The 22,500-nt window shown below is 67.7% G+C and overlaps 2 protein-coding genes across 5 annotated transcripts in view; both read left to right on the forward strand.

The window, feature by feature from the left end:
- The window catches only part of EHMT1 (euchromatic histone lysine methyltransferase 1), a 64,796-nt gene extending 54,464 nt beyond the window's left edge, over positions 1–10,332 (forward strand). For all 4 annotated transcript variants that reach the window (XM_084898907.1, XM_084898909.1, XM_084898908.1 and 1 more), the window contains 12 exons: positions 1,114–1,236; positions 2,026–2,127; positions 2,448–2,552; positions 4,735–4,889; positions 5,543–5,710; positions 5,821–5,965; positions 6,481–6,558; positions 6,774–6,889; positions 7,693–7,779; positions 7,902–7,980; positions 9,080–9,255; positions 9,328–10,332. In XM_084898907.1, the coding sequence (XP_084755033.1) occupies positions 1,114–1,236; positions 2,026–2,127; positions 2,448–2,552; positions 4,735–4,889; positions 5,543–5,710; positions 5,821–5,965; positions 6,481–6,558; positions 6,774–6,889; positions 7,693–7,779; positions 7,902–7,980; positions 9,080–9,255; positions 9,328–9,502 (1,509 nt within the window). In that variant the 3' untranslated portion in view covers positions 9,503–10,332. The remainder of the gene's footprint in view (positions 1–1,113; positions 1,237–2,025; positions 2,128–2,447; positions 2,553–4,734; positions 4,890–5,542; positions 5,711–5,820; positions 5,966–6,480; positions 6,559–6,773; positions 6,890–7,692; positions 7,780–7,901; positions 7,981–9,079; positions 9,256–9,327) is intronic.
- A 5,206-nt stretch (positions 10,333–15,538) lies between these two features.
- The window catches only part of CACNA1B (calcium voltage-gated channel subunit alpha1 B), an 86,265-nt gene continuing 79,303 nt past the window's right edge, over positions 15,539–22,500 (forward strand). Inside the window, 3 exon segments of the mRNA XM_084899916.1 lie at positions 15,539–15,946; positions 16,761–16,867; positions 19,570–19,709. Of these exon segments, the coding sequence (XP_084756042.1) occupies positions 15,664–15,946; positions 16,761–16,867; positions 19,570–19,709 (530 nt within the window). The 5' untranslated portion in view covers positions 15,539–15,663.

The raw sequence follows: 22,500 nt of genomic DNA on the forward strand, positions 1-22,500 counted from the left end.
GCCTCACTCCTCGGCTTTGAGCTTTTGTGTCCATGCCCTGTGTCTCCCTGCGTTTCTGGCATCTTTGACCTCTGACCCTGGAAAGGAGCGAGTCTCAGAGCCGCTGTTGGCATGGGAGCCATCCCAGGTCCGTTTGCTTTCTGATGGCGGAAGGTGAAAACGGTTCAGCCTTTCCCCGGCCCACACTGACTCTAAAGCGAAATGTGAGTGTGTGTCCACCCCTCTGAGAGGGACGCCTCCTCCCGGGGAGGTTTCAGCGGCCATGCGCCCCTTCTTCCCGCTCGGGACCAGCCCAGGGCCGGCCGCCTGTGTCCGACACAGAGCGTGGCCATCTGTCAGACACAGAGCATGGCCGTGTGTCAGACACGGAGCGTGGCCGTGTGTCAGACACGGAGCGTGGCCGTGTGTCAGACACGGAGCGTGGCCGTGTGTCAGACACGGAGCGTGGCCGTGTGTCAGACACGGAGCGTGGCCGTGTGTCAGACACGGAGCGTGGCCGTGTGTCAGACACGGAGCGTGGCCGTGTGTCAGACACGGAGCGTGGCCGTGTGTCAGACACGGAGCGTGGCCATCTGTCAGACACAGAGCGTGGCCGTGTGTCAGACACAGAGCGTGGCCATCTGTCAGACACGGAGCGTGGCCGTGTGTCAGACACGGAGCGTGGCCTGGGCACCGCTCGTGGTTCCCGGGTTCACAAGCTTTAGGAGAAACTGGGAGTCGCTGCACCGTACACGGAGGGGCTGTGCGTTTTGGCGAGCGTTCCCGGAGGACGGGCGGCGATGCTGAGCAGAGCAGGGGTCGTGCGGTCACATCAGCACCTCCTGCGGCCTCGCAGGGCCCTCTGCGCCCCTTTGCGGCTGTGGGGGCTGTCTCCTTCCTCCTCGTTGCTGAAGGTCCTGGCTGCGCTGTGACGGTCTGTCCCGTTCACTTCGCAGTGCGCGCCTTCGGGAGCCCGGGCCGGGAGGGCGGCCGTCAGGTCTTCGCGTTCGAGGCTGCGCGGTGGGGAGGATGGCGCGGCCGGGAGGTCTTTCAGCTTCGCGCGCGAAGCAGCCAGGCGCCCGTCCTCCCGGTGTGGCCGCGGAGCCGCCTCCCACTCACCGGCCCCTTCCCCAGGCGGGCGCCAACATCGACACCTGCTCGGAGGACCAGCGGACCCCGCTGATGGAGGCGGCCGAGAACAACCACCTGGACGCAGTGAAATACCTCATCAAGGCCGGGGCCCTCGTGGACCCCAAGGTGCGCACGCCACTCGGAGCCCCGTCCCTGTCCCGTTCGTGTGTCTCGGGGTCCAGGTTTGGGGGGATCTGGGATAGCGAGCCCGGCTGCCCGCCGGTCCCTGCGCCTGGCAGCAGATAGCGCTGGTCAGGGCCGCCTGCAGGGCGGGCAGCCGCCTTCCACCTGCTGCCGTAAGGGGGAGAGGCAGAGAGGAACCAATCCGAAAGGAAGGAGCAAAGCGACGCTCCCCAAGACCTGCCCTTCCGTGCAGAAAACCCCGAGCGCCCTGAGCGAGCGGTCAGAGTCACGGACGTGCACAGGGGAGTCAGTGATACAGAGTCAGCACCGAGCCCCGGCTGGGGGCTCCGGGTTAGAGCATCGGCCCTGGAACTGAAGGGTCTTGGGTTCGATTCCCGGTCAAGGGCATGTAACTGGGTTGCAGGTTCCATCCTTGACCCTGATCAGAACACGTGCGGGAGGCTTCCCATCGATGTGTCTCCCGCTCCCCGCGGTGCCCTGCTCTCCACCAGTCAGCGGGAAGCTGTCCTGGGGAGGTGACAGCACAGGACGGTCCGTGCAGACAGCAGTGTTTCCTTACACATGCTGACGGACGTCCAGAAAGGAAGATCAGAAACCACTTCCCTGTGCGGCAGCGGCCAGGAAGAGCGGGAGACCTGGAGCGTCAGGAGCGGGTCCGGCCCTGTGACCCTGAGCAAGGCCCCACCGCGACAGGTTTCCCATGCCGGCGCCTCCGCCCCCCGGCGTGGGCGGCGTGCGCGGCCGGTGTCGGACCCTGCCTCTGTGTTGCAGGATGCAGAGGGCTCCACCTGCTTGCACCTGGCTGCCAAGAAAGGCCACTACGAGGTGGTGCAGTACCTGCTCTCCAACGGGCAGATGGACGTCAACTGCCAGGCAAGCCACACCCTCCCCTCCCAACACCCTCCCCGCTGCGCCCGGCTCCCTGTGCTAAGTGCTCAGTGTCCGGCCTCCGGAGCCGAAGGGAGGGGCAGACACAGCCCCTGCAGTGGCCCCTCCAGCAGCCCTGGTCCTGGGCGGGGCTGGTCACAGCATGGCTGCTCTTTGCTCCTGCAGCGTGGGCGTGGCGTGGGCGTGTACAGGGGCTTGTGGGTCAGTCCTGCCGCCAAGATGCCTGAGCAGCGCGCCGAGCCTCGGTTTCCTTGTCGGCACGACGCGACATGACGGGCGGCATGTGGACTTTCTTTTGGGATTAGGACGACGGCGGCTGGACGCCCATGATTTGGGCCACTGAGTACAAGCACGTGGACTTGGTGAAGCTGCTGCTGTCCAAGGGCTCGGACATCAACATCCGGGACAACGTGAGTGTCCCCGCGGGGCGGGTGGGCGGGCGGGCGGCTGGGGGCCACCCTCGAGTCAGCCCGGTTCCGGTCAATATGCTGTCAGCGATGGCTGGCTGCAGCTCCAGGGCGTGTCACTGACTGTCTGCCATCCGCCGGGGAGGGCCGGGAGCCCTGGGCGTCGCCCACACCTGGGCCGGTAGAGGTGCCTCCTCGGAGGGATGGCGGGACGGGGGCGGGTAGGCCGTGCGCGGCGTGGCTGGCTGAAGGACGATGTGGCGCTCAGTGTGCGGGCATGTGTGTCTGCCAGAGCGTGGCCGCGGCCAGGCCTCCGCAGCGCCCTGTGTGTGTGGTGGAGGCAGGGACAGGAAGCGGCAATAAGGAGCTTCTGGGACGGCAGGGACTCAGAGCCGGCGGTGGTGGGGTGGCTGGAGGGCTGGGAGTGGCCCCGGCAGAGGCTGGGTTCCTAGGCCGACGCACCCTGCGTGGCTGTGTCGGCTTCACAGCGGCCTCCTCTGCTCTCGGCTTTCAGAAAGCTCCCTGAGCGGGTGCGCACGCGGAGAGCAGGATCGGGGAGGGCTGTCCGCGGGCCTGGGTGTCATGGAGAGGGGGATGGGAGGGCTGTGCGCGGGCCTGGGTGTCGCGGAGAGCGGGATCGGGGAGGGCTGTGCGCGGGCCTGGGTGTCACGGAGAGCACTTGGCCCCCAGCTGGGCGTGGGGTGTGGACCGCGGCCCCGGTGGGACAGGACGGGCAGGGAGCCCACATGGCGGCCCCCCCTGCAGGCTGGGCTCCCACCTCCTGCAGTTCCTGAGGGGCCAGCGGAGCGGAGAGCGGTCTAGGCAGCAGGAGTCTGTGCCTGAGCGGCAGCCCCACTGAGTGAGCTGAGCTGCCTGCTGCCTCAGGTTCATGGAGGCTCAGGGCCGCCCTTCTGCAAGGCCCTTGGCCTGGGAGTTTGGGGGTGGGGGCGGGGACAGTGCCAGGCCAGCCAGGAGAGGGGTGCCCCATGGCACGGGGGAGTGCTGCCTCCCTGCTCGGTGCCCCCAAGGTCAGACCCCTGTGTGTGCTTCCTCTCCCCCTCGCTGGGCTGCTGTACCACACGCCCTTCCCACCATGATCCTCAGGACCATTGGGTCCTAAGAAGGTGCTGGGCCTGACCCGTGTGGCTCAGTGGATAGAGCGTCGATAACTAAATAGATAACTGTCTATTCCTCTTCCTTCCTTTCTGTAAAAAATCAATTTAAAAAAAAATATAATATATTTTATTGATTTTTTACAGAGAGGAGGATAGAGGGATAGAGAGCTAGAAACGTTGATGAGAGAGAAACATCGACCAGCTGCCTCTTGTGCACCCCCCTACCAGGGATGTGCCCGCAACCAAGGTACATGCCCTTGACCGGAATCGAACCTGGGACCCTTCAGTCCACAGACCGACGCTGTACCACTGAGCCAAACCGTCTTCGGCCAATAAAATATATTTTTAAGAAAAGAAGCTGCTGGGTCCTCACAGGACCTGTTTGCACAACACACGGCGTTCCCTGGTCTCCTTCCACTGACAGCTTCCGTGTTTCCCCGAAAATAAGACCTACTTACAGGTTTCCTTCTGAGCGAAATATAAGGCACCCCCTCGAAAATAAGGCCCCCCCTAGGCTAAACATGAGAGATTTGGTCCACTGATTCTGAAATAAATGGAGTCATAAGAAATTCAACAGGAAATTCAGGAATTGGATTGTTATGATGATGTTCCAGAAGATGATGACATGATTGTCATTGAATAAATGAGTAAATTCTTGATACTGTTAGGATTCAGTTTGTCTGGTTTGTGTGGACAACTACCCTACTACCATACCATATACAGGTAATAAATTTCCTTATCAATAAATGTGTACCATATTCTTCTTCATGGAAAAATAAGACATCCCCTGAAAATGAGACCTAGCGCACCTTTGGGAGCAAAAATTAATACAAGACACTGTCTTATTTTCGGGGAAACTGTACTTCTCAGAGGCTTCGGGGAAGCACCATTTTACTAGGCAGCAGCGCCTGTCTTCCACTCTCACATGAGCGCCACCTCCTGTGAGTGTGAGGCCGGTCCCACCGGGGCGACTCGGACCAGGTCCCTGCAGGCACTGTGCCGGGTCCGGGTCATTCTGATTTGAGGACCCGTTCCCTCTCCGACCGCGCCCCCCTCACGCCCGCCCGCAGGAGGAGAACATCTGCCTGCACTGGGCGGCCTTCTCGGGCTGCGTGGACATCGCCGAGATCCTGCTGGCCGCCAGGTGCGACCTGCACGCCGTGAACATCCACGGCGACTCGCCGCTGCACATCGCCGCCCGGGAGGACCGCTACGCCTGCGTCGTGTGAGTGCCCTGGGCTCCCGGGCCGGAGGTCAGCGCGGACAGCCTGGCTCGGGGTCGCGGTCGACCGGGGCCGAGGGGACAGCCTGTGGGGGCAGCGTCCCCTGGTGCCGGCCACCGGGAGCCCTTGGCTGCCCGAGGCCTGCGTCCCCCAGCGCCCACTCTGGGCGCAACCCCGCTCTCATCAGCAGGCCCGCCTGACCCGTGACCCCGGGTGACCTGCCTCCCGGGCGTGAGGGACGCCCTGCGGGGCTCGCACCCTCATGGCCGCGGCAGCAGCTCCGCCCGGTGGGCGTGCTGGTGGGAGGCCCTGGGCGGGGGGGCGCCCGGTGTCCTGTGCGGCCACGTCTGGTTCTGACCCAGGGCAGGCTGGTTCTGACCCAGGGCAGGCCTGGGGCCACCTGGTACACGGCGCGGGGCCTGCTCATGCCGTCGGTGAGGGCGCACTGAGCGGAGCCCTCCCAGCGCCTCCCGCCCCGCTCTGCCGGCGGGAGCGTGCCGAGGTGTGGGTGAGTCCCCAGTCCTCCCAGCGCCGTCCGCCAGCTCGTAAATGTCAGGCCAACGGTGTGTTCTCAGTGTTTCTTCCCACTTACTGAGTCTGTCCTCCTCTCTTAAACGGAGGTCGGAATGTCCTGCTGGCTTGGCTTTCCCTTTAGCCTCTTTCTCTCCCGGGACTCGGACGTGAACCTGAAGAACAAGGAGGGGGAGACGCCCCTGCAGTGCGCCAGCCTCCACTCCCAGGTGTGGGACGCCCTGCAGATGAGCAAGGCGCTGCGGGACTCGGCCCCCGACAGGCCGGTCCCCGTGGAGAAGACGGTGAGCAGGTAGGCTGTCCGAGCCCGGGGCGGCCCCGAGGGGTGGGCGCGGCGGCGGCGGCGTCTGTCCTCGTCCCCCCACGGCCGCACCGTCACAGCAGAGTGCCCCTCCCCCGCAGAGACATCGCCCGCGGCTACGAGCGCATCCCCATCCCCTGCGTCAACGCCGTGGACGGCGAGCCCAGCCCCAGCAACTACAAGTACGTCTCCCAGAGCTGCGTGACGTCCCCCATGAACATCGACCGCAACATCACCCACCTGCAGGTCAGCGCCCGCGCCAGGCTTCCCAGGAGGACTGTCCCCCACAAAACGCAGAGCAGAGCCCAGTGCCCCGTGGGCGGTGGTTCCAGGCGCCGCAGGACAAAAAGGGCCCGAGCAGCGAGCGGAGGTCCCGCCTCCGCGCTGTGCCCGCAGCCGGTGTCTTCCTGCAGGCGGCAGCCAGGCGCGTGCCTCAGGCTGGGCTCCTGCTCCAGCCTGTCCTGTCCCTCGGGGCATCTCCAGGGCAGCTGTGGGGCCCCCCCCCCTGGCCCCCCCCACTGAGCCTGTGCCCACACCTCCCCCAGCCTGTGGCATTCTGCCCCCACCCTCCTTTCCAAGAGCCTGCACTCCCTGGTGCCTGGAGAACCGCCCCGGGGTCCTGCCCTCCCCGCCCCTCCCCCCCTCCCCCCTTCTTTAGCGTGGCTTGCAGAAGCTCGTGGCAGACCAGAGCCGTCTGCGTGGTGGGGGCTGTGGGCGGGAGGGAGCCGAGCTGACACTGCCCCCCCCTCCCCCACCCCCAGTACTGCGTCTGCATCGACGACTGCTCCTCCAGCAACTGCATGTGCGGCCAGCTCAGCATGCGCTGCTGGTACGACAAGGTGAGCACTCCCTCCAGGCCGTCCCCCAGCTCGGGGTGGGGGCGGGGGTGGGGGCAGAGGTTCCTGGGGACCAGCCAGTGTCCTTCAGCCATGCGTATGGCGCCTGGAGGTGGGGGCGGCCCGGTTCCCGGCCCTGCTCCCCCGGGGCCAGTGCTGGGTGTGTAGGAGCGTGTCCTGTCTGTGCTGGCTGGTCCTCACCGCGTGTCTGTCCCCAGGACGGCCGGCTGCTGCCCGAGTTCAACATGGCGGAGCCGCCCCTGCTGTTCGAGTGCAACCACGCCTGCGCCTGCTGGCGGAACTGCCGCAACCGCGTCGTGCAGAACGGCCTCCGGTGAGCGCCGCTCCCGCCCCGAGCCTCCGCTGCTCCGGCCGGAGCGTCCGAGCGTCCTGCGTGTTGAGGGCACGGGTGGGGTGTGTCTGAGCCGTGTCCTCCGTCAGGTCCCGCCTTGGCGGGAGTGAACGTCTTGCTTCCTCTGGGCTCAGACGTGGCTCTCAGGCCGAGAGGACCAGACCTTCTTGGTCCAAAGAGCCCAAAGCTGGAACAGCCTGGCCCCGAGCGGCCTCGCCGGCAGCTGCACGGTGCTGCCGGGAGGTCTCCCGAGCATCGACACCCCGCTCGCCCAGGCCCACAGCCCCTGGCCGCCCCGAGCCCCTGGCCGCCCCGAGCCAGGCCCGGGTTCCGGTCAGAACCCTCCTCCTGCGTGTGCTGAGGGTGACGGGCACCCCTCGGGTCGGGAGGGACCGTTCGGGCTGGCTGGGCGCCATTTCCCTCCTGTGGTTCCTCGTTGTCGGCGACCCCAGGGCACAGTGACTGCCACGCTGCCTCACCCCGTGTGGCAGGGAGTCCTTCAGGTGAGGACACGTCTCCCGCCAGGGGCCATGGCTCTCGGACCCCACCCGAGCTGACGGGTCACAGCCTGGGCGTGGTGGCAGCGCCGGCCCCTCTGGTCCCTGTGGCGACCAGGGGTCCGGCCCGGCTGTCCCCGTGGTGATGCCTGAGGTATGAGGACGGGTGCGGGCCACCGGAGTCACTCCTCTGCCCGTCACGTTGGGAAGCGTTTCTGAAGGTGACGCCTGTCCTGTGCCCGGTGCCGGGGCCCCGGCCGTGGCCACGAGCACAGACCTGTTTTGCAGGGCGAGGCTGCAGCTCTACCGCACCCAGAACATGGGCTGGGGCGTGCGGACCCTGCAGGACATCCCCGTGGGCACCTTCGTCTGCGAGTGAGTGAGGGCACGTCTGGGCGTGCGGCGTGGGGTCAGGCGGGGGCGGGTGCCCCAGGGAGAGCCGGCTCCCCCCGCAGTCTCCGTGGCCGTGGCACGGCGGTGACTGTGTCCGCTCGCAGGTACGTGGGCGAGCTCATCTCTGACTCCGAGGCCGATGTCCGGGAGGAAGACTCGTACCTCTTCGACCTTGACAACAAGGTACTGCGTCCTGAGGGCAGCACCGAGCTCAGCGAACACAGCGTGGCGTCTGCCCCCCCCCCCCCCCCAGCGCTGGCCTCCTGCGCTCAGGGCTGAGGGGCCCCGACCGGGGGACGGGCGGGCAGTGAGCCTCACCCCTAGACCCCAGCCTGCGTTCCCGGGAACAGCCTGCGCCTGTACGGCCTCCGGGAGGGGCCACGTGGACAGTGACCTGAAGAGGGGCCACGTGAACAGTAGGGGCCACGTGAACGGGTGTGAGTCCCCGTTGCCTTCCTGGGACTTGGGAGGAGCCGGCCTGCCCGGCATTCAGCCTGGTTCCAGGTTCCAGATGCTTCGAGGCCACCTCACCCCCATCTTGGTTCTCATGCGGCCCCTCACTCCTCAGGTGCCTGTTGGAGGCTGGCAGTGGCTCAGCGCTCAGGCAGGGCTGGGGAAGGGGTCCTCTGCTCGGGCCCCATCAGTCAGGCAAAGCGGCAGAGCCGTTCCACCAGAGCGATTGCAGACCGGCCGTGGACGCTCTGTCCCCGATTCTCTGTGCCTCGTGTGGCGGGCTCTCTGCTCGGCCCATGACACCGCTCTGGGGAGCCTGCGGCCGCCCCTGCGTGGTGCGGGGCTCAGCTCCACTCTGGATCTTCCCAGAGAAAGTCCTGGTCAAGGGCCGTGTGGTTAGACCAGCCCTCGTGTCTGCCTTCCTCACAGCCCTCTGTCCCTCCTCGTGGGATGGAGGGGGGACAGGGTTCGGGGACCTGGGTGCTGCCTGCACCTGCGGGGCAGCGGAGGTCATGGGCTTCCTGTGTCTTGGTCGGTCCTCCCCGCCGCTCTGATGTCTGCGGCTGCAGCTTCCCTCCCTCTGTCCCTCTGCCCCGTCCCACCTGCCGGCTGCTCCGTGTCTCCGCCCCTCCCTCCTGGCGTCACCGAGTGCGAGCAGCTGTGGCTCGGTGTCTCCCTCCCTGACCCCTGACCCCAGCCCCCACGCCGACGGGATCAGAGCTGGGGGGTTCTCGAGTGGTGGGTGCTCTCTACCTGGTGCTGGGGGGGCCTGGGGGTCCCTGTGCCCAGTCCGGGGCCCCTGCCCGGTGCCCACGCCCGCTCTCCGCAGGACGGCGAGCTGTACTGCATCGACGCGCGCTTCTACGGGAACGTGAGCCGCTTCATCAACCACCACTGCGAGCCCAACCTGGTGCCCGTGCGCGTGTTCATGTCGCACCAGGACCTGCGCTTCCCGCGCATCGCCTTCTTCAGCACCCGCCTCATCGCGGCCGGCGAGCAGCTGGGGTAGGCCGTCCTCACCGCCTGCCCCCGGGCCCGGCAGCGCCGGCTCCGCCTCAGCTCGCCCTCTCTCCCCAGGTTTGACTACGGGCAGCGCTTCTGGGACATCAAGGGCAAGCTGTTCAGCTGCCGCTGCGGGTCCCCCAAGTGCCGGCACTCCAGCGCGGCCCTGGCCCAGCGGCAGGCCAGCGCCCAGGAGGCCGCGGAGGACGGCCTGCCCGACACCAGCTCCTGCAGCGCCGGCTCCCGATGAGACTCCACCGTCCCCCAGCGCCGGTCACCGCCGCGGAGGGCGGGCCTGCGCCGAGGCCTCGGGCTGACGCCGTGCGGAGGGCGCTGGGCGCTGGGCCACCGCAGAGCCTGGTCCTTTCCACGTTTCTCCTCTCCCTCCTCCCGAGGCCCTCCACCTGCTGGCCAGACTCCTCCGCGGGCCCGCCTCGTCACCCGCTGCTCCGTTAGGCCCACCCCGCAAAGTCCTGGCCGCACGGACAGGTCCCAGCTCCCCACCGTCTGCAAGGTCGGGAGCGCTGTGGACTTCGGAGAAAACGTTGGCTTCTTTAAGTAACTGCCGGTCCGTGCGTGGCGGTCCTGGGTCCGAGCTCCACGCCGCCTCCAGGGCTCGGAGGTCCGGCCACCACGGACCGCTGCGCTGGGCCACACCGCCCTCCTGTGGGCTCTGATGACGGATAAACTGATTATTTTCTACCATCACTGAACACGAGGACAAACACAACAACAGACAACGGTGCTGATCCTGGTGTGGTTCCCACGCACCATGTGAAATATCAACTGTACAAAGAGAACAAGTGGTTTTAGAATAAACGGGAAACTTTTTTAAAGCTTCGTCTGTGGTGAATAAACTCGCCGCTGCCTTCTGTGTGGTGGCCCAGGTCACACCTTTTTGTTGGCAGATACTTTTTTAACTGTAACTAGTGCAGTAACCTTGGGGTTTTGTGCGACTGAACATTCATACGCGGTCATGTTTATTTTTTCTGTTAAATGTTTTTGACAGTTTTAAGAGCAGTCTTTTGGCTCGGACCATTTCTTGTTCTGTTTTCAATGAAATCAATAAAAAAAGGAAAACTGAAAGGAGGATTTCATTACGAGACCCTGTTCCAGCTGGCGTCTCGGCACCGCTGCCGCGGGCCACGTGGTGCGTGTGCGTGTGCACGTGGGCACGTGGGCGGGCGGCAGGCGCCGAGGGAAACGGGAAACGGGGGGCGACACTGCACAGGAACACGGACACGGTGGCAGTGCCAGGTGAGTCCCCGAACCGGAGTGCGGTCTGTGCATGAACCTGACGCAGCCAAGGGAGCCTTCTGCGGGGCTGCCGCCGGGCCCGCCATGCAGGGTCCATGCCTCTGCCCGCAACCCCGTGTCCGTGTCCCCCGCGCGGGGCTGGCTCCCCCGGCCAGTCTGTGAGCTCCGCAGGAAGTGGCTGCAGCCCGCACAGGGCCTCCCCTGCCCCTCAGTCACACATCGCCCCGCGGGCGGCCCAGCCCAGAGCGTGAGAGCGGCCGCGACCGAGTGGCAGGTGTGACAGGTCCCACAGGTGATGCCCTCATTCAGGTGAGACTTTCGGGGTGTCAGGGTGGCCTGTTGGTGAAGGGACCCCCCAAATAGGGGCCACGTCAGATTCCGAGCATTTTAAACAAGTCCTGGGGCTTCCATGTGCCACCTGGCCCAGGGGCCGGCGGTGACCACCCGCGGCCGCCGTGGACGACCCTAACCGGACATGTGGGCAGAGCCCTCGGGGGGTGGGGGGGCTGCTCCGGCAGGACACTGCTCCAGGCGCGCACGGCAGGCGGCACCCTCTGCCAGGCTCGCATGGGCAGCCGCCAGACGTGCCTGGGATGTGGGCAGGGCCCAGGTCGCCATTATTTCTGGCCAGTCGCACATTTCAGTCGGAGTGCACGCTGAGTCCGCTTCCCAGGACGGTGCCTTGTGTGCGGGAAGGGCCTGCGTGGCCAGCCTGCGTGCCGGAGGAGACCGCGACGGCGTGATGGGCCGGGCAGGATGCAGGGACAAGGGACCAGGGTGTGGAGCCGAGCTGGCCGGTCAGGGCACAGCCCCACCAGCGTGCAGGCTGAGCGAGGGGAGTGCATGGACCTCGGCCCCACCCCCACCCCCCTGGCTTCCTTTCTGGTGGCGCCATCAGATGCCGCTCCGAGATCGGCAGTGACTGAGCTGTCCGGGCACAGGGACGGCCGTGGCACCTGGGAGGGACCTGTGGGCCTCGGTGCTGCTGCTGCTGCCCAAGCGAGGAGGAGTGGGAGCAGAGGAGGGAGGCGTGCTGATGGAGAGGGATTGGGGTGCCCTCCACCGGAATCAAACCTGGGACCCTTCAGTCCGCAGGCCACACCCGCCAGGGCTACTTACCTTTTATTCAAGACTTCTTTTTTACTGAGGTGAAGTTCACATAACACTCCACCATGTTAACCATTTTAAGACGCACAGCAGAGGCTTTCATACACCCCAAAGTTCTCGGTCCTCACCATCGTGTAATTTCAAAAGCCCCATCACTCGGGCAGTGCGGACGGACCGGACCCAGTGAGCAAGCACCCCCCCTGTGAGGGCGCCCGTGGGCGTGGAGCGGGAGCCCCCGTGGGAGACTGCACGGAGGGGCCGCACAGAGTGATGACCAGCACAGCCGTGGCTCCGAAGCTGAGTGTCGACCTGTGGGCCAGGAGGTCAGGGTTCGATTCCCGCTCAGGGCACAGGCCCGGGTAGCAGGCTCGGTCCCAGTGTGGGGCGTGCAGGAGGCAGCCAAGCAGTGATTGTCTCTCATCACTGATGCTTCTGTCTCTCCCTCTCCCTCCCTCTCTGACATCAATAGAAATATAATGTTAAAAAGGGTCATTAGAAGGACCCATGGCAGCAGTCCTGGTTCAGCGTAGGTAATTGGAGGAAATGAAACCGGGGTCTGGGAGAGAGGCTGCGCCCGTGCTCACGGCGGCGCCCCCCAGTGGCCTAACAAGGAAACGGCCGAGCGCCCCAGCACGGGAGTGGCACCGGTCGTGGCACCGGACGTGGCACCGGGCGGGAGGAGTCCTGAGCACAGCGGGAGGCGGCGGGCGTCCTGCCATCTCCACATGGATGGTCCTCGGGCCGTCGGGCAGGGCAGGTGCCCGGGCGGCAGGACCCGCTGACACTCACTCCTTCGTGGACTCGGAGAGGACAGAAGCAGAGCGCAGTGTGGTTCCTGGGCTGGGGCCGGACCTGGGGCGGTGCTGGCAGGGCGACAGACGTCAGTACAGGGTGGTTGTCCTGAGCTGGTGAGCATGCTCAGTCCCGTGCCGTCAGCTCAGAAGGCGCTGAGAGCAGGTGCTCAGCTGTCTCCCTGCAGAACACGAGGGGACCACGCGAGGGGAGGAGGTGTCTCTGTGCAATGGGTGCGTAAACCACAACGCTGCTCGCCGGCGTGGCTCTGTGGTTGAGGGTCCACCTACGAACCAGGAAGTCAGGGTTCGATTCCTGGTCTGGGCACATGAGCAGGTTGTGGGCTCACCCCAATGTGGGGTGTGCAGGAGGCAGCTGATCAATGATTCTCCTCATTGATGTTTCTCTCTCCCCCTCTCCCTTCCTCTCTGAAGTCAGTAAAAATAAATAAATAAATAAATAAATAAATAAATAAATAAAAAATATATATATATATTTAAATATAATCAATAAAAATAAAAAGTTACACAACCTTACGTGTGCTCTCCATGGCCAAGCTTGACCAAGAGCTGGTGTGGATGCAGAGCCAAGGCAAAGGGGTGGGCGGGGCTTGGGTGGGCGGAACCAGGAGGTGGGCGGGGCCCGGCGGGAGGGAAAGCAGGTGCGGGTCCAGGCCCAGCTCCTGCACCAGCTCTGAGCACCCCTGGGGCCCTCAGCTGCCTGCCCGCACCCCCACTGTGTGTGGAATCCCACCTTTTCAGCCTGCGATGCCGCGGCCACAGGTCCCTCCTCTTCCCGGCCACGCTGCGGAGGGCGGAGCCGGGAGCGGCCAGTTTCCTCTCTGTCCAGGCACCGCCGCCTCCAGAGCGGCTTGGGCGGCCCCGCAGCAGGCGCTGGGCTGCTGTCCCTGCCCCACACCCCTCTGGGTTCTGTTCCCAGACACGCCTGTTGGTGGCCTCCCACAGCCTGCACCTCCACTGCCCACCCAGTGAACCCTGATTTTCTGGGGGCCTGGTCCTCTCTGCCATCCTCACTCCCACCTTCTTGGGGCTCAGGGATGCCCAAAGGGGTTTAGGGAGCAATTTGCTGGGAGCCTCTTACCAAAGGACATCAGGCATTTTATTTTTTAAAAATACTTTTATTGATTTCAGAGAGGAAGAGGAAGGGAGAGAGAATCACCAATCGGCTCCCTCAGGCACGCCCCCCATGAGCCCCCAACCCGGGCATGTGCCCTGACCGGAATCGAACCTGGGACCCTCCAGTCCACAGGCTGAAGCTCCATCCACTGAGCCAAACCAGCTAGGGTTAGACATTTATTCTAAAAGATGGCTGTCCTTTTCCTGCCTGCCTCTGCCTTCCTGTGTGAAGAGGGGCCGTGGCAGCCACGTCTGGCCATGAGGCAGCACTGGGAGGTGGCCTGGCAGAGAGGAGAGATGGGGCGTCTGCACCCCTAAAATGGAATGCTTCATCACTTTTTGCTTATTTTTCTTTTTTAAAAAAATACATTTTACTGATTTTTTGCAGAGAGGAAGGGAGAGGGATAGAGTTAGAAACATTGATGAAAGAGAAACATCAGCTGCCTCCTGCACACCCCCCACTGGGGATGTGCCTCCCCCCACCCCGTGGGATTGAGCTCGAAATCCAGGCACATGTCCTTGACTGGAATTGAACCTGGGACCCTTCATTCCGCAGGCCGATGCTCTATCCCCTGAGCCACATTGGTTTTGGCTGGGCCATTGCTCTTTATCGAGGTGAAGAGTGTAGGTAGCATGGAGCTGGGAATTGGGCTGCTGACGTGCGAATGCATCGTAGTGACAGAGCGGCCAGGGGGGCCTTTGGGACGGGAGTCAGGTGACCGCTCTGCTGGGGGCTCCTGCCACCTCGTCTCACTCAGAGCAGCAGGCCAAGCCCACAGCCTGGCCTTGGGGCCCAGGTCATCCTGGGCCTCTGCACACGCCAATCTCACTTCTCTCCACACACACACACACACACACACACACACACACACCGGGGGGCGGGGGCGTCACTTCCTGTGTCCGCTGTGCCTCCGGGAAGCTGGTGTGGACTTCGCTCTCCACTGGCTGAGGAGGGGACGGTGTCTGACCCCCCCCCCCCCCCCGTCCCCGAGCGGAGCCACCAGGACTGAGCACGCTGGCACGGCCGGCACACGGCAGGGCGCTGCCTGTGGGAGATCACAGCCCCCTGGGCCACGGAGCCTCTGCGGACGTGTCCGGGGCCCGTGGGGGCGCCGAGCCCTGTGTGGACACGGAGCACACACGGCCTCCCCTCCCGTGGTCACTGAATGGCCGGGCTCGGCACGGACCCAGGATCCAGGTCCCCAGCAGGGCACCTGCCGGCTGTGGGCTCCATTCCCAGGAGGGGCGTGCCAGAGGCACCGTCAGTGATGTCCTCTGTGGCTGTTTCCCTCTCTCTGTGCCCCCCAACACACACACACACACACACACACACACACACGCGTATTTTAAAAGATTATGACTGAGCGGATGGCGGAAGGACAGGAAGTGTGGAGATCTGGAAGCTCACGCGGGTGGTGGATGGGTCGGTCTGGACGGGACACAGGGAGGCCCAGGCGGGGGCTGTGCATCCGGACCCACCACCCCCAGACCGGGGCGTGGACAGAGGCGTGTGGATGTCGAAGGTGCCGAAAGGACGGCGAGGCGGGGCCGGGGCCGGCTTCCCTGGAGGAGGAAGCAGGGGGGCAGCCAGGAGCCTTCGGGCGGAGCTTGAGCGACTGGCGATGCCTCCGGGAGGGGCCGAGGGTCTTCTCGGCGCTCGGCTCGGCCGTCGAGGGCTCGGGCCCCGCCCAGCTCCGGCCACCGCGCCGTTCAGCACCGGCCAGCGCCCCGCCCGGCGCGCCGGACGCACGGAGGAAGCGCACCCGCCGGCCGGGCTCGGGCGCAGCCGGGGCGGACCCGGGCCGCGGCGCCTCCCGGGGGCCGGCGGCGGGACCCGCGGGGGGACCCGGCGGCGGGGACCGGGCGGCGGGACCGGGCGGGGGCGGCCGCCGGGGCGGGGCGGGCGGAGCGGGGCGGGCGGCGCGGCCGGATTGGCCGGGCGCCGCCACGTGACCGGCCCCTTATAGGGCGTGGCGCGGCGGCCGAGGCGGGTGCGGCGCCTGCCGGGCCGGGCGAGGTCCGTGCGGTCCGGCTCCTGACCGCTCGGCTGCGAGCGCCGGGCGCGCCCGCCGTTTCCCTGCCGGGTCCCGGCGGGGGATGCGCGCGGCGCCCGGGAGCCATGGTCCGCTTCGGGGACGAGCTGGGCGGCCGCTATGGGGGCGCCGGCGGCGGGGAGCGGGCCCGGGGCGGCGGGGCCGGCGGCGCGGGCGGCCCGGGCCCCGGGGGGCTGCCGCCGGGCCAGCGGGTCCTCTACAAGCAGTCGATCGCGCAGCGCGCGCGCACCATGGCGATGTACAACCCCATCCCGGTCAAGCAGAACTGCTTCACCGTCAACCGCTCGCTCTTCATCTTCAGCGAGGACAACGTCGTCCGCAAATACGCCAAGCGCATCACCGAGTGGCCATATCCTCCGGGCCGGGCCGGGCGGGCGGGGGCTGCCCCGGGCGCGGGCACAGGGCCGGCGCCGGGTCCGGCGTCCGCGCCCCGCCGGGTGCGGGGGGGCGGCTGGGCCGGGGCCGGGCGGTGGGTCGTGCGGCGCCCAGTGGCCATCTTCCGGGCCAGGCGGAGGGTGCGATCCGGGAGCGGCACCGGAGGACTCGGCTGGAGGGGGCGGGGCGGGGCTGCGGGCCTCCGCCGCCGCGGGTGCGTGTGCGCGCGCGCGTGGTCGCGGCGGGAGCGGGTGGACGCTGGGCGGAGCCCCCTGCCCCGGGCACGTCCCTTCGCTCCCGGCCGGATGCCGAGCGCACGGCCGCCTGGAGGGCGCCGAGGGGGAGCGGGTCTGGGGTGCGAGCCCCGGGGCCGCGGGCCGCTCCCGGCAGCAGGTGCGGCGTGTGTGCGGCCTCTCGGGACACGCATGTTCACGTGCCCGTGTCGGTACATGTGGCTACGTGTGCCGCTGGCAGAAGTGCGCCTGCGCGGGGTCCCTCTCCAGCCCGAGCGGGGGGCGCACGGCCACCTCCCTCAGGGCCTCCTGCCTCCGGGCCGAGCCGGACGGCGCCGTCCCTGGTGCTGGCGGCGCTGTCCGCGGTGCTGACGGCGCTGTCCGCGGTGCTGGCGGCCGTGACCGCAAAGGCCTGGCCTCGCTGCAGCCCCCAAAGATAAGGGCGGAGGGAGAGGGGGCCCTGGAGGGAGTGGGGGCCCTGGAAGGGTTACTCTCAGGCCCCTGGAGGCCGCCTCCCCTCCCCCTGGCGCTCCGGCCGCTCCTTAACCCACGCACTCCCTTCGAGTACATGATCCTGGCCACCATCATCGCCAACTGCATCGTGCTGGCCCTGGAGCAGCACCTCCCTGACGGCGACAAAACGCCCATGTCCGAGCGGCTGGTGAGTGCGGGGGCCGTGCCCCACCCTCCGGGCGGCGACCAGAACGGGCGGCGGCCCCTCCCCAGGGCCGGGAGGATGGGGCAGCCAGGCAGCCGCGATGGCGAGGCGGGTGGGGGCTCCGTCCAGCACCCCAGCCACCCCTGCACCCCAGTCCCAGGCCTTAGGCTTCTCGGACTGAGGAAGGAGCACTGGGCCTGGGCGTGTGGTGCTTATGGACGGCTCAGGGTCAGGAACGCAGGCTCCGGGGAGGGTGGCTGGCGGCTGGGCCGTGGTGGCCTCTGCCCTGGGTGCCCCCTGGGTCTGCCAGTCTCCGCCTCAGGATTGTCTCCCGGCTCGGCATCCCCTGGCAGCCTTCCCTCCCCGCTTTCTTCCTGAGCACCCAGCTGTCCCCACCGTCCTGCCACCCCTCACAGACCCTGTGCCACCCCCCCGAGGCCTGGAGCCTGAGATAGGCTGGGTGCCAGGGCGGGGTCTCTGGAGGGGGGGCAGCGGGAAGGGTGAGGTTTGGGGAGGTGAGGCCAGGTCCCCCGGCCCCGGCCCTCCCTGCTGCTGGGCCCTTGGCCTGGGCGTGCCGTGGGCCCGGAGGCCCGGAGGCCGGAGGCTGAGCCGGAGCAGAGAAGGCAGAGCCGGGAGGATGCAGGCCCGGCTGGAGCTCTGCCGCCTCGGGCACGTGACTGCCCGGCCTCTCCCCTCACTTCCTGGAGATGAGCAGCGAGGACGCGCATGGCCGCCCGGTGCCTGGTGTGGGCCCTGGGCTTCCCTCCTCCCCACCCTGGGCCAGTGGGGGACGGGGGGGGGGCAGTGAGTCTGCCCCGGGGCTCGCCGTCAGCAGGGCACTGGGAGAAGGCAGGAGGTGGGCAGCCGGGGGGCGGGGGGGAACCAGGGATGGAGGTTTCGGGGGGCACGTGTTTCTTTAGCATGGGGAAGGCGGGGGCGGTCAGCACGGCCCTGCCACCCGGAGTGGACGTGTCCTGTGTGGCTCTTGCCGGTGTGGCTGGGCTGGGCAGGGCCACTTGCCTCTGGGCCCAGCCCCGCTGGCACTGTGGGCCCTGTGCCTGCAGCCACTCCGGAGGCAGATGGGGGTGAAAGGCAGAGGGAGCTGGGGACTCAGCCCCTGGGACCCCGTCCCATCCCCACGGGAGGGTGTCCGGGGTAGGGCTGGAGAGAAGCGGGCTGGGGGCGGGGGCTCAGCCGGTGCCCGCTGGGGGGCCAGGCTCGGGTGGGCCAGCTCCTGTCTCCTGGGTGAGGGGGTTGGTTTGTGGGGAAGGGGCGGGCACACTTCTCAGGGTTGGGGCCGAGCTGCTGGGAAAAGGAGCAGAATGGGGTCCCTCTGGGGTGACCCCAGTCCCTTGGGAGGGACGGAAGGCCAGGCTCTGAGGCTGGTGCCACCGCCTGGGGAGCAGGAGGAGGGGGGAGGCGGGCAACCTGGTCGGGGATGGGCCGCCACGGCCCTCTGCCTTGGGGGCTCTGCCTGCCTCCCTCCACCTTCCAGCGCCTTCAGCTGGAGCCCTGGCTGGCGGGCCCATGCCTCCCCACGCCCTGGCTCAGCCCTGTGATCTGGTGGAGCTGGGGGCAGGGCTGAGGCCAGGGTCAGCATGGCCCCGCCATCGGGCTCTGGGCTGCCCCCCTGTCCACTCAGAGGCCTTCTGTGTGGTGGGCCCTGTGCTCCCCTGGGGCCGAGGGGAGAGGGGCCATCTGGCCGGAAGCCCGGGGGGCCTGTCATGAGTCAGCGTCTGTGTCAGGGCTGCCGTCGCCGTGGGCAGGGGCAGCGGGCTGCGGGTCCGTGGGAGGGCCTGGGGCCAGGCTCCGGGGAGAGGAAGGCGCCGGTCACGGTCCTGAGCGGGAGCTGCAAACCCGGGCCACAGCCCCGCCCCTGCCCCCAGGGCCGCAGGTCCCAGGCTTGTGGCCCCGCCCCAGCCGGCCGGGCAGAGTGCTCTCCAGGCTCCAGCCCTTCCTCACCACCCTCCTCGGGCACCGGGCAGTGGCCTGGCATGTGGGCGCCTGTGGGCTGCACTGCGGCCAGCCATTTCCTGCAATGACCCTCCTATGGGTCTGCCCCCCAGCCCCCCATGGCCTGGCTCCCCGCTCACCGGCGCTGAGGCCCTCCCTGCTGGCCGCCCTGGCCACAGCACAGCCTCTGCCGGCTCCATGGGACGTGTGCTCAGCTGAGCAGGATGGGCCTCGCTGGGCTGAGGGACGAGGTGGAGGGGGCGCTTGCATCTGGCACCCGGCCGCCCGCACTGCTGCCCGCCACAGCGCCCTGCCTGTGGCCGGTGGGCGGGCGGGACGCCCCCAGGCACCCTGAGGCGGCCACATGTGCTCCGGGACCTGCAGGTTTCGAGGGGCGAGCGTCTGGGACTGTGCGTCAGTTCATGAGCCAGTGGGTACCGGGCTGTGCTCTGGCGTTGGGGCACCGGCCCAGGGCAGAGGGCAGAGGGCAGAGGGCAGAGGGCAGAGGGCAGAGGGCAGAGCCCGGGGCCTTGGCTGGTCTTCGCCAGGGCCCGTGGCCTCTGTGCCTCCGTGTCCTTCGGGATGGGGGGGCGGGCCTGGGATGGGGCGTTGACAGGTCACTGCAGGGGACGCCCACCGTGGCCATCGCACCCGGCCGCCCGCCTGGAGGGCGGGGCGGGGCCCTCGGGGGCGGGCCTGGGCCGGGGCGGGTCTGGCCCGCGGGCAGCGGCGAGCCGTGTGTGTTTCCGCAGGACGACACGGAGCCCTACTTCATCGGCATCTTCTGCTTCGAGGCGGGCATCAAGGTGGTGGCCCTGGGCTTCGTGCTGCACAAGGGCTCCTACCTGCGCAACGGCTGGAACGTCATGGACTTCGTGGTGGTCCTTACGGGGTAGGTGCCCGCCGCGCCCGCGAGGGGACGGGCCGCGCGGCTGCGGGGCCGCTGGGGAGAGCTCTGCCTGCCGACCGCCCTCGCGGGGCCTGCTGACCGGGCTGCGGGGCGGGGCCGAGGTGCGGGGGTCGGTCACCGAGGGGAGGGCTGTCCTGGGGTCTGAGCTTTGACCGGAAGGTGTCAGTACCCCCGCCTGCCCCACGTTTCTCCCAGATGGACCCTGACAGGACCCTCAGCAGCCCAGGGGCCCAGGGAAGAGGACTTGGGGGTGGGCTGGGCAGGAGTGAGGCCGAGCACCTTGCTCTTCCTCATTGAGTCCCTGCCCTTCGGGCCTCGGTTTCCCCATCTGCCTGGTGGGTGCCTAGGGCCCTCCTGTGACTGGGGAGGGAGGAGGAGCCTTCTGCTGGGACGAGGGCGCTGTCCACGGTGCTGCCGGCCCCGCCCTGTGCCGGCCCCGCCTGAGGCCTGAGGCCCGGCGGGTGGGGAGGGCTGGAGGCAGCGCTGGGGGACTGGAGCCGCACTGTTTACTGCCCTCTCCCTCCCTCCCTCCCTCCTCCCTCCCTCCCTCCCTCCGGACCGGAGTCCCTGAGGAGGGCCCCTTGTCTCTCAGGGTGTCCCCAGAGCCTGGCCATGGGCGGCTCCCCGGAGGCACAGGGGTGTCTGCACATTAGAGGGAACCGGAGGGCGGGCTCGGGCCTGGGAGCGGCTGTGGTGTGGCGGCGGGGGGGGGGGGGGGGGGGGGGAGGGGGGGGAAGGGGGGAGGCTCCGGAGGTGGAGGGCCTCAGGCCAGGGAGCCGGAGCCTCCGGGGCCCGGAGGGGGGGGCGCCGGCCGTGCCCGATGCCCACACTCCTGGTCACACCTTCCGGGAGCCCCAGCCAGAGGGTCCCTGGTCCCCAGCTCCGCCTTGGAGACCCTCCCTCCGTCCTCTTTTCTTGGTTCCTCCGCCTCTTTCCTCCCTCTATCCTTTCTCCATGTGCTGCCCTCCTCCTCCAGGTCTCCCTTCCTTCCTTCCCTCCTCCCCCCCTTCTCCCCCCTTCCCCCCACCTCCTCCAGGTCTCCCTTCCTCCCTCCCCCCTCCCCTCCTCCCCCTCCCCCCCTACCTCCTCCAGGTCTCCCTTCCTCCCTCCCCCTCCCCCCTTCCCCCCCCCCGCCTCCTCCAGGTCTCCCTTCCTCCTTCCCTCCTCCCCCCCTTCTCCCCCCTCCCCCCACCTCCTCCAGGCCTCCCTTCCTCCCTCCCCTCCTCCTCTCCCCTTCCTCCTCCCCCACCTCCTCCAGGTCTCCCCCTCGTGTCTCTCTCTCTCTCTCTCTCTCTCTCTCTCTCTCTCGGCCCATTTCACTTTCTTATTTTCCTCCTGGTCTTACGTTCCCTTTCTCTTCTCTGGCCTCCTGGCTCCCGGGCTCCCGTCTGAGTCCCTGAGTCCCGCGCGCTGTGTCCTGGGGGGGTGCTGCTGGGCGGTCCCCAGGCTCCTGGCTCTGCACCTCATCCCCAGGGGGTGCTGGGCTGGGAGGGGAACCCCCAGGCAGGGAGGGTGACCTGTGTCCTGTGGGGTCACACATGGCTGGGGTCCCGGGGGAGCTGCTCCCTCCTGCATGCAGCACACAGGATTCGCGACCCGGTGTGCGCGTGCGTGTGCACGTGTGTGCGCGTACATGTGTGTACATGTGTATGTGGGGTAGAGGGAGTGTTTTTCGGGGTGAGCGCTGGCCGGTGGGGAGTCAGGGAAGAGCCCTAACTCAGCCTCCTGAGCCGAGGTCCCCGTGGGCAGCCGTGGGGTTACTCTCCGCTGGCTCTTGTTTTTAATTAGGGTTCACTCACTCAATGCTCAGGGGGTGGAGACTGGTGGGCAGGTCTCAGGGGGGGGAGGCCCGTTGCCTGGAAGCCCAGCTCCTCCCCAGCGGCTGGCGGGGCCTCCTGCTCTGAGCTGCGGCAGGTCCTGGGGTGCCCGCTGGCCCCGCCCTCCCCCGGGGAGCCCTCAGCCTCCCTGCTCACCCGGGACCAGGCCTGGGGCACCGGGGCCTGGGCTGGCGCAGCCTCTGGCCCCGGCTGTGGGGGAGGGAGCCGAGGGGCCGTCCTGCTGTCTGCTCCCCTGTCCATGTGTCTGTCCAGCCGCTCGAGGGGCCCCGAGCCGTCATTTGTTCATTCAGGATTGGCTGAGCCCCTGCGGGGTGAGCAGCCGCCCGCTGGGATGGGAGGGGTCGAGGGGACACTGGGCTTCTGACCGCAGGGTGCCTCCCGCCGCCCGCCCCGTTCTCCCGAGGCTCCGTCACACAGAAGGGGGTGCGGCGGGCTGGAGGGGCCCGGAGGGGGGCCCGGAGGAGTCAGGGAGCCCTCAGTTGCCCCGTGACTTCGGAAGGACATGGAGGATGGAGCTAGAGAGGTCACAGTGAATCGATGGTGGTCAGAGACGGAGACGAGCAGGCGCCAGGGACGGGGCGTGAGGGGGTGCTGCGGGCGGAGCCCGGGACCGGAGCGTGCGGGCTGGTGGCAGCGAGGGGGGTGTAGCGGCGGGGGGAGGGGGGCCAGGGAGTGGAGACCGGGAGTTTACTGAAGGGCAGGTACCGGGAGAGGAGGGGGAGAGGAGGAGAGGGAGAGGAGGGGAGGGAGCACATGGTGCACTGAGGCCGCTCTGTGCCTGCAGCCACGCAGGGCGCAGACGGGGCCGGGGTGCTGGGCCGGGGCGGCGGGGGGGAGGCCTGGAGGGCTCAGTCCGTGGGCTCTCCCCAGGCGAAGCCATTGGGTGCAGACAGAAGCCCGGCTGGACCGGGCGTCCTGGGACCCAGCCCGGTGGC

Source organism: Pipistrellus hanaki, assembly GCF_964339955.1.
Source record: "Pipistrellus hanaki genome assembly, chromosome: 11".
Classification (NCBI taxonomy): domain Eukaryota; kingdom Metazoa; phylum Chordata; class Mammalia; order Chiroptera; family Vespertilionidae; genus Pipistrellus; species Pipistrellus hanaki.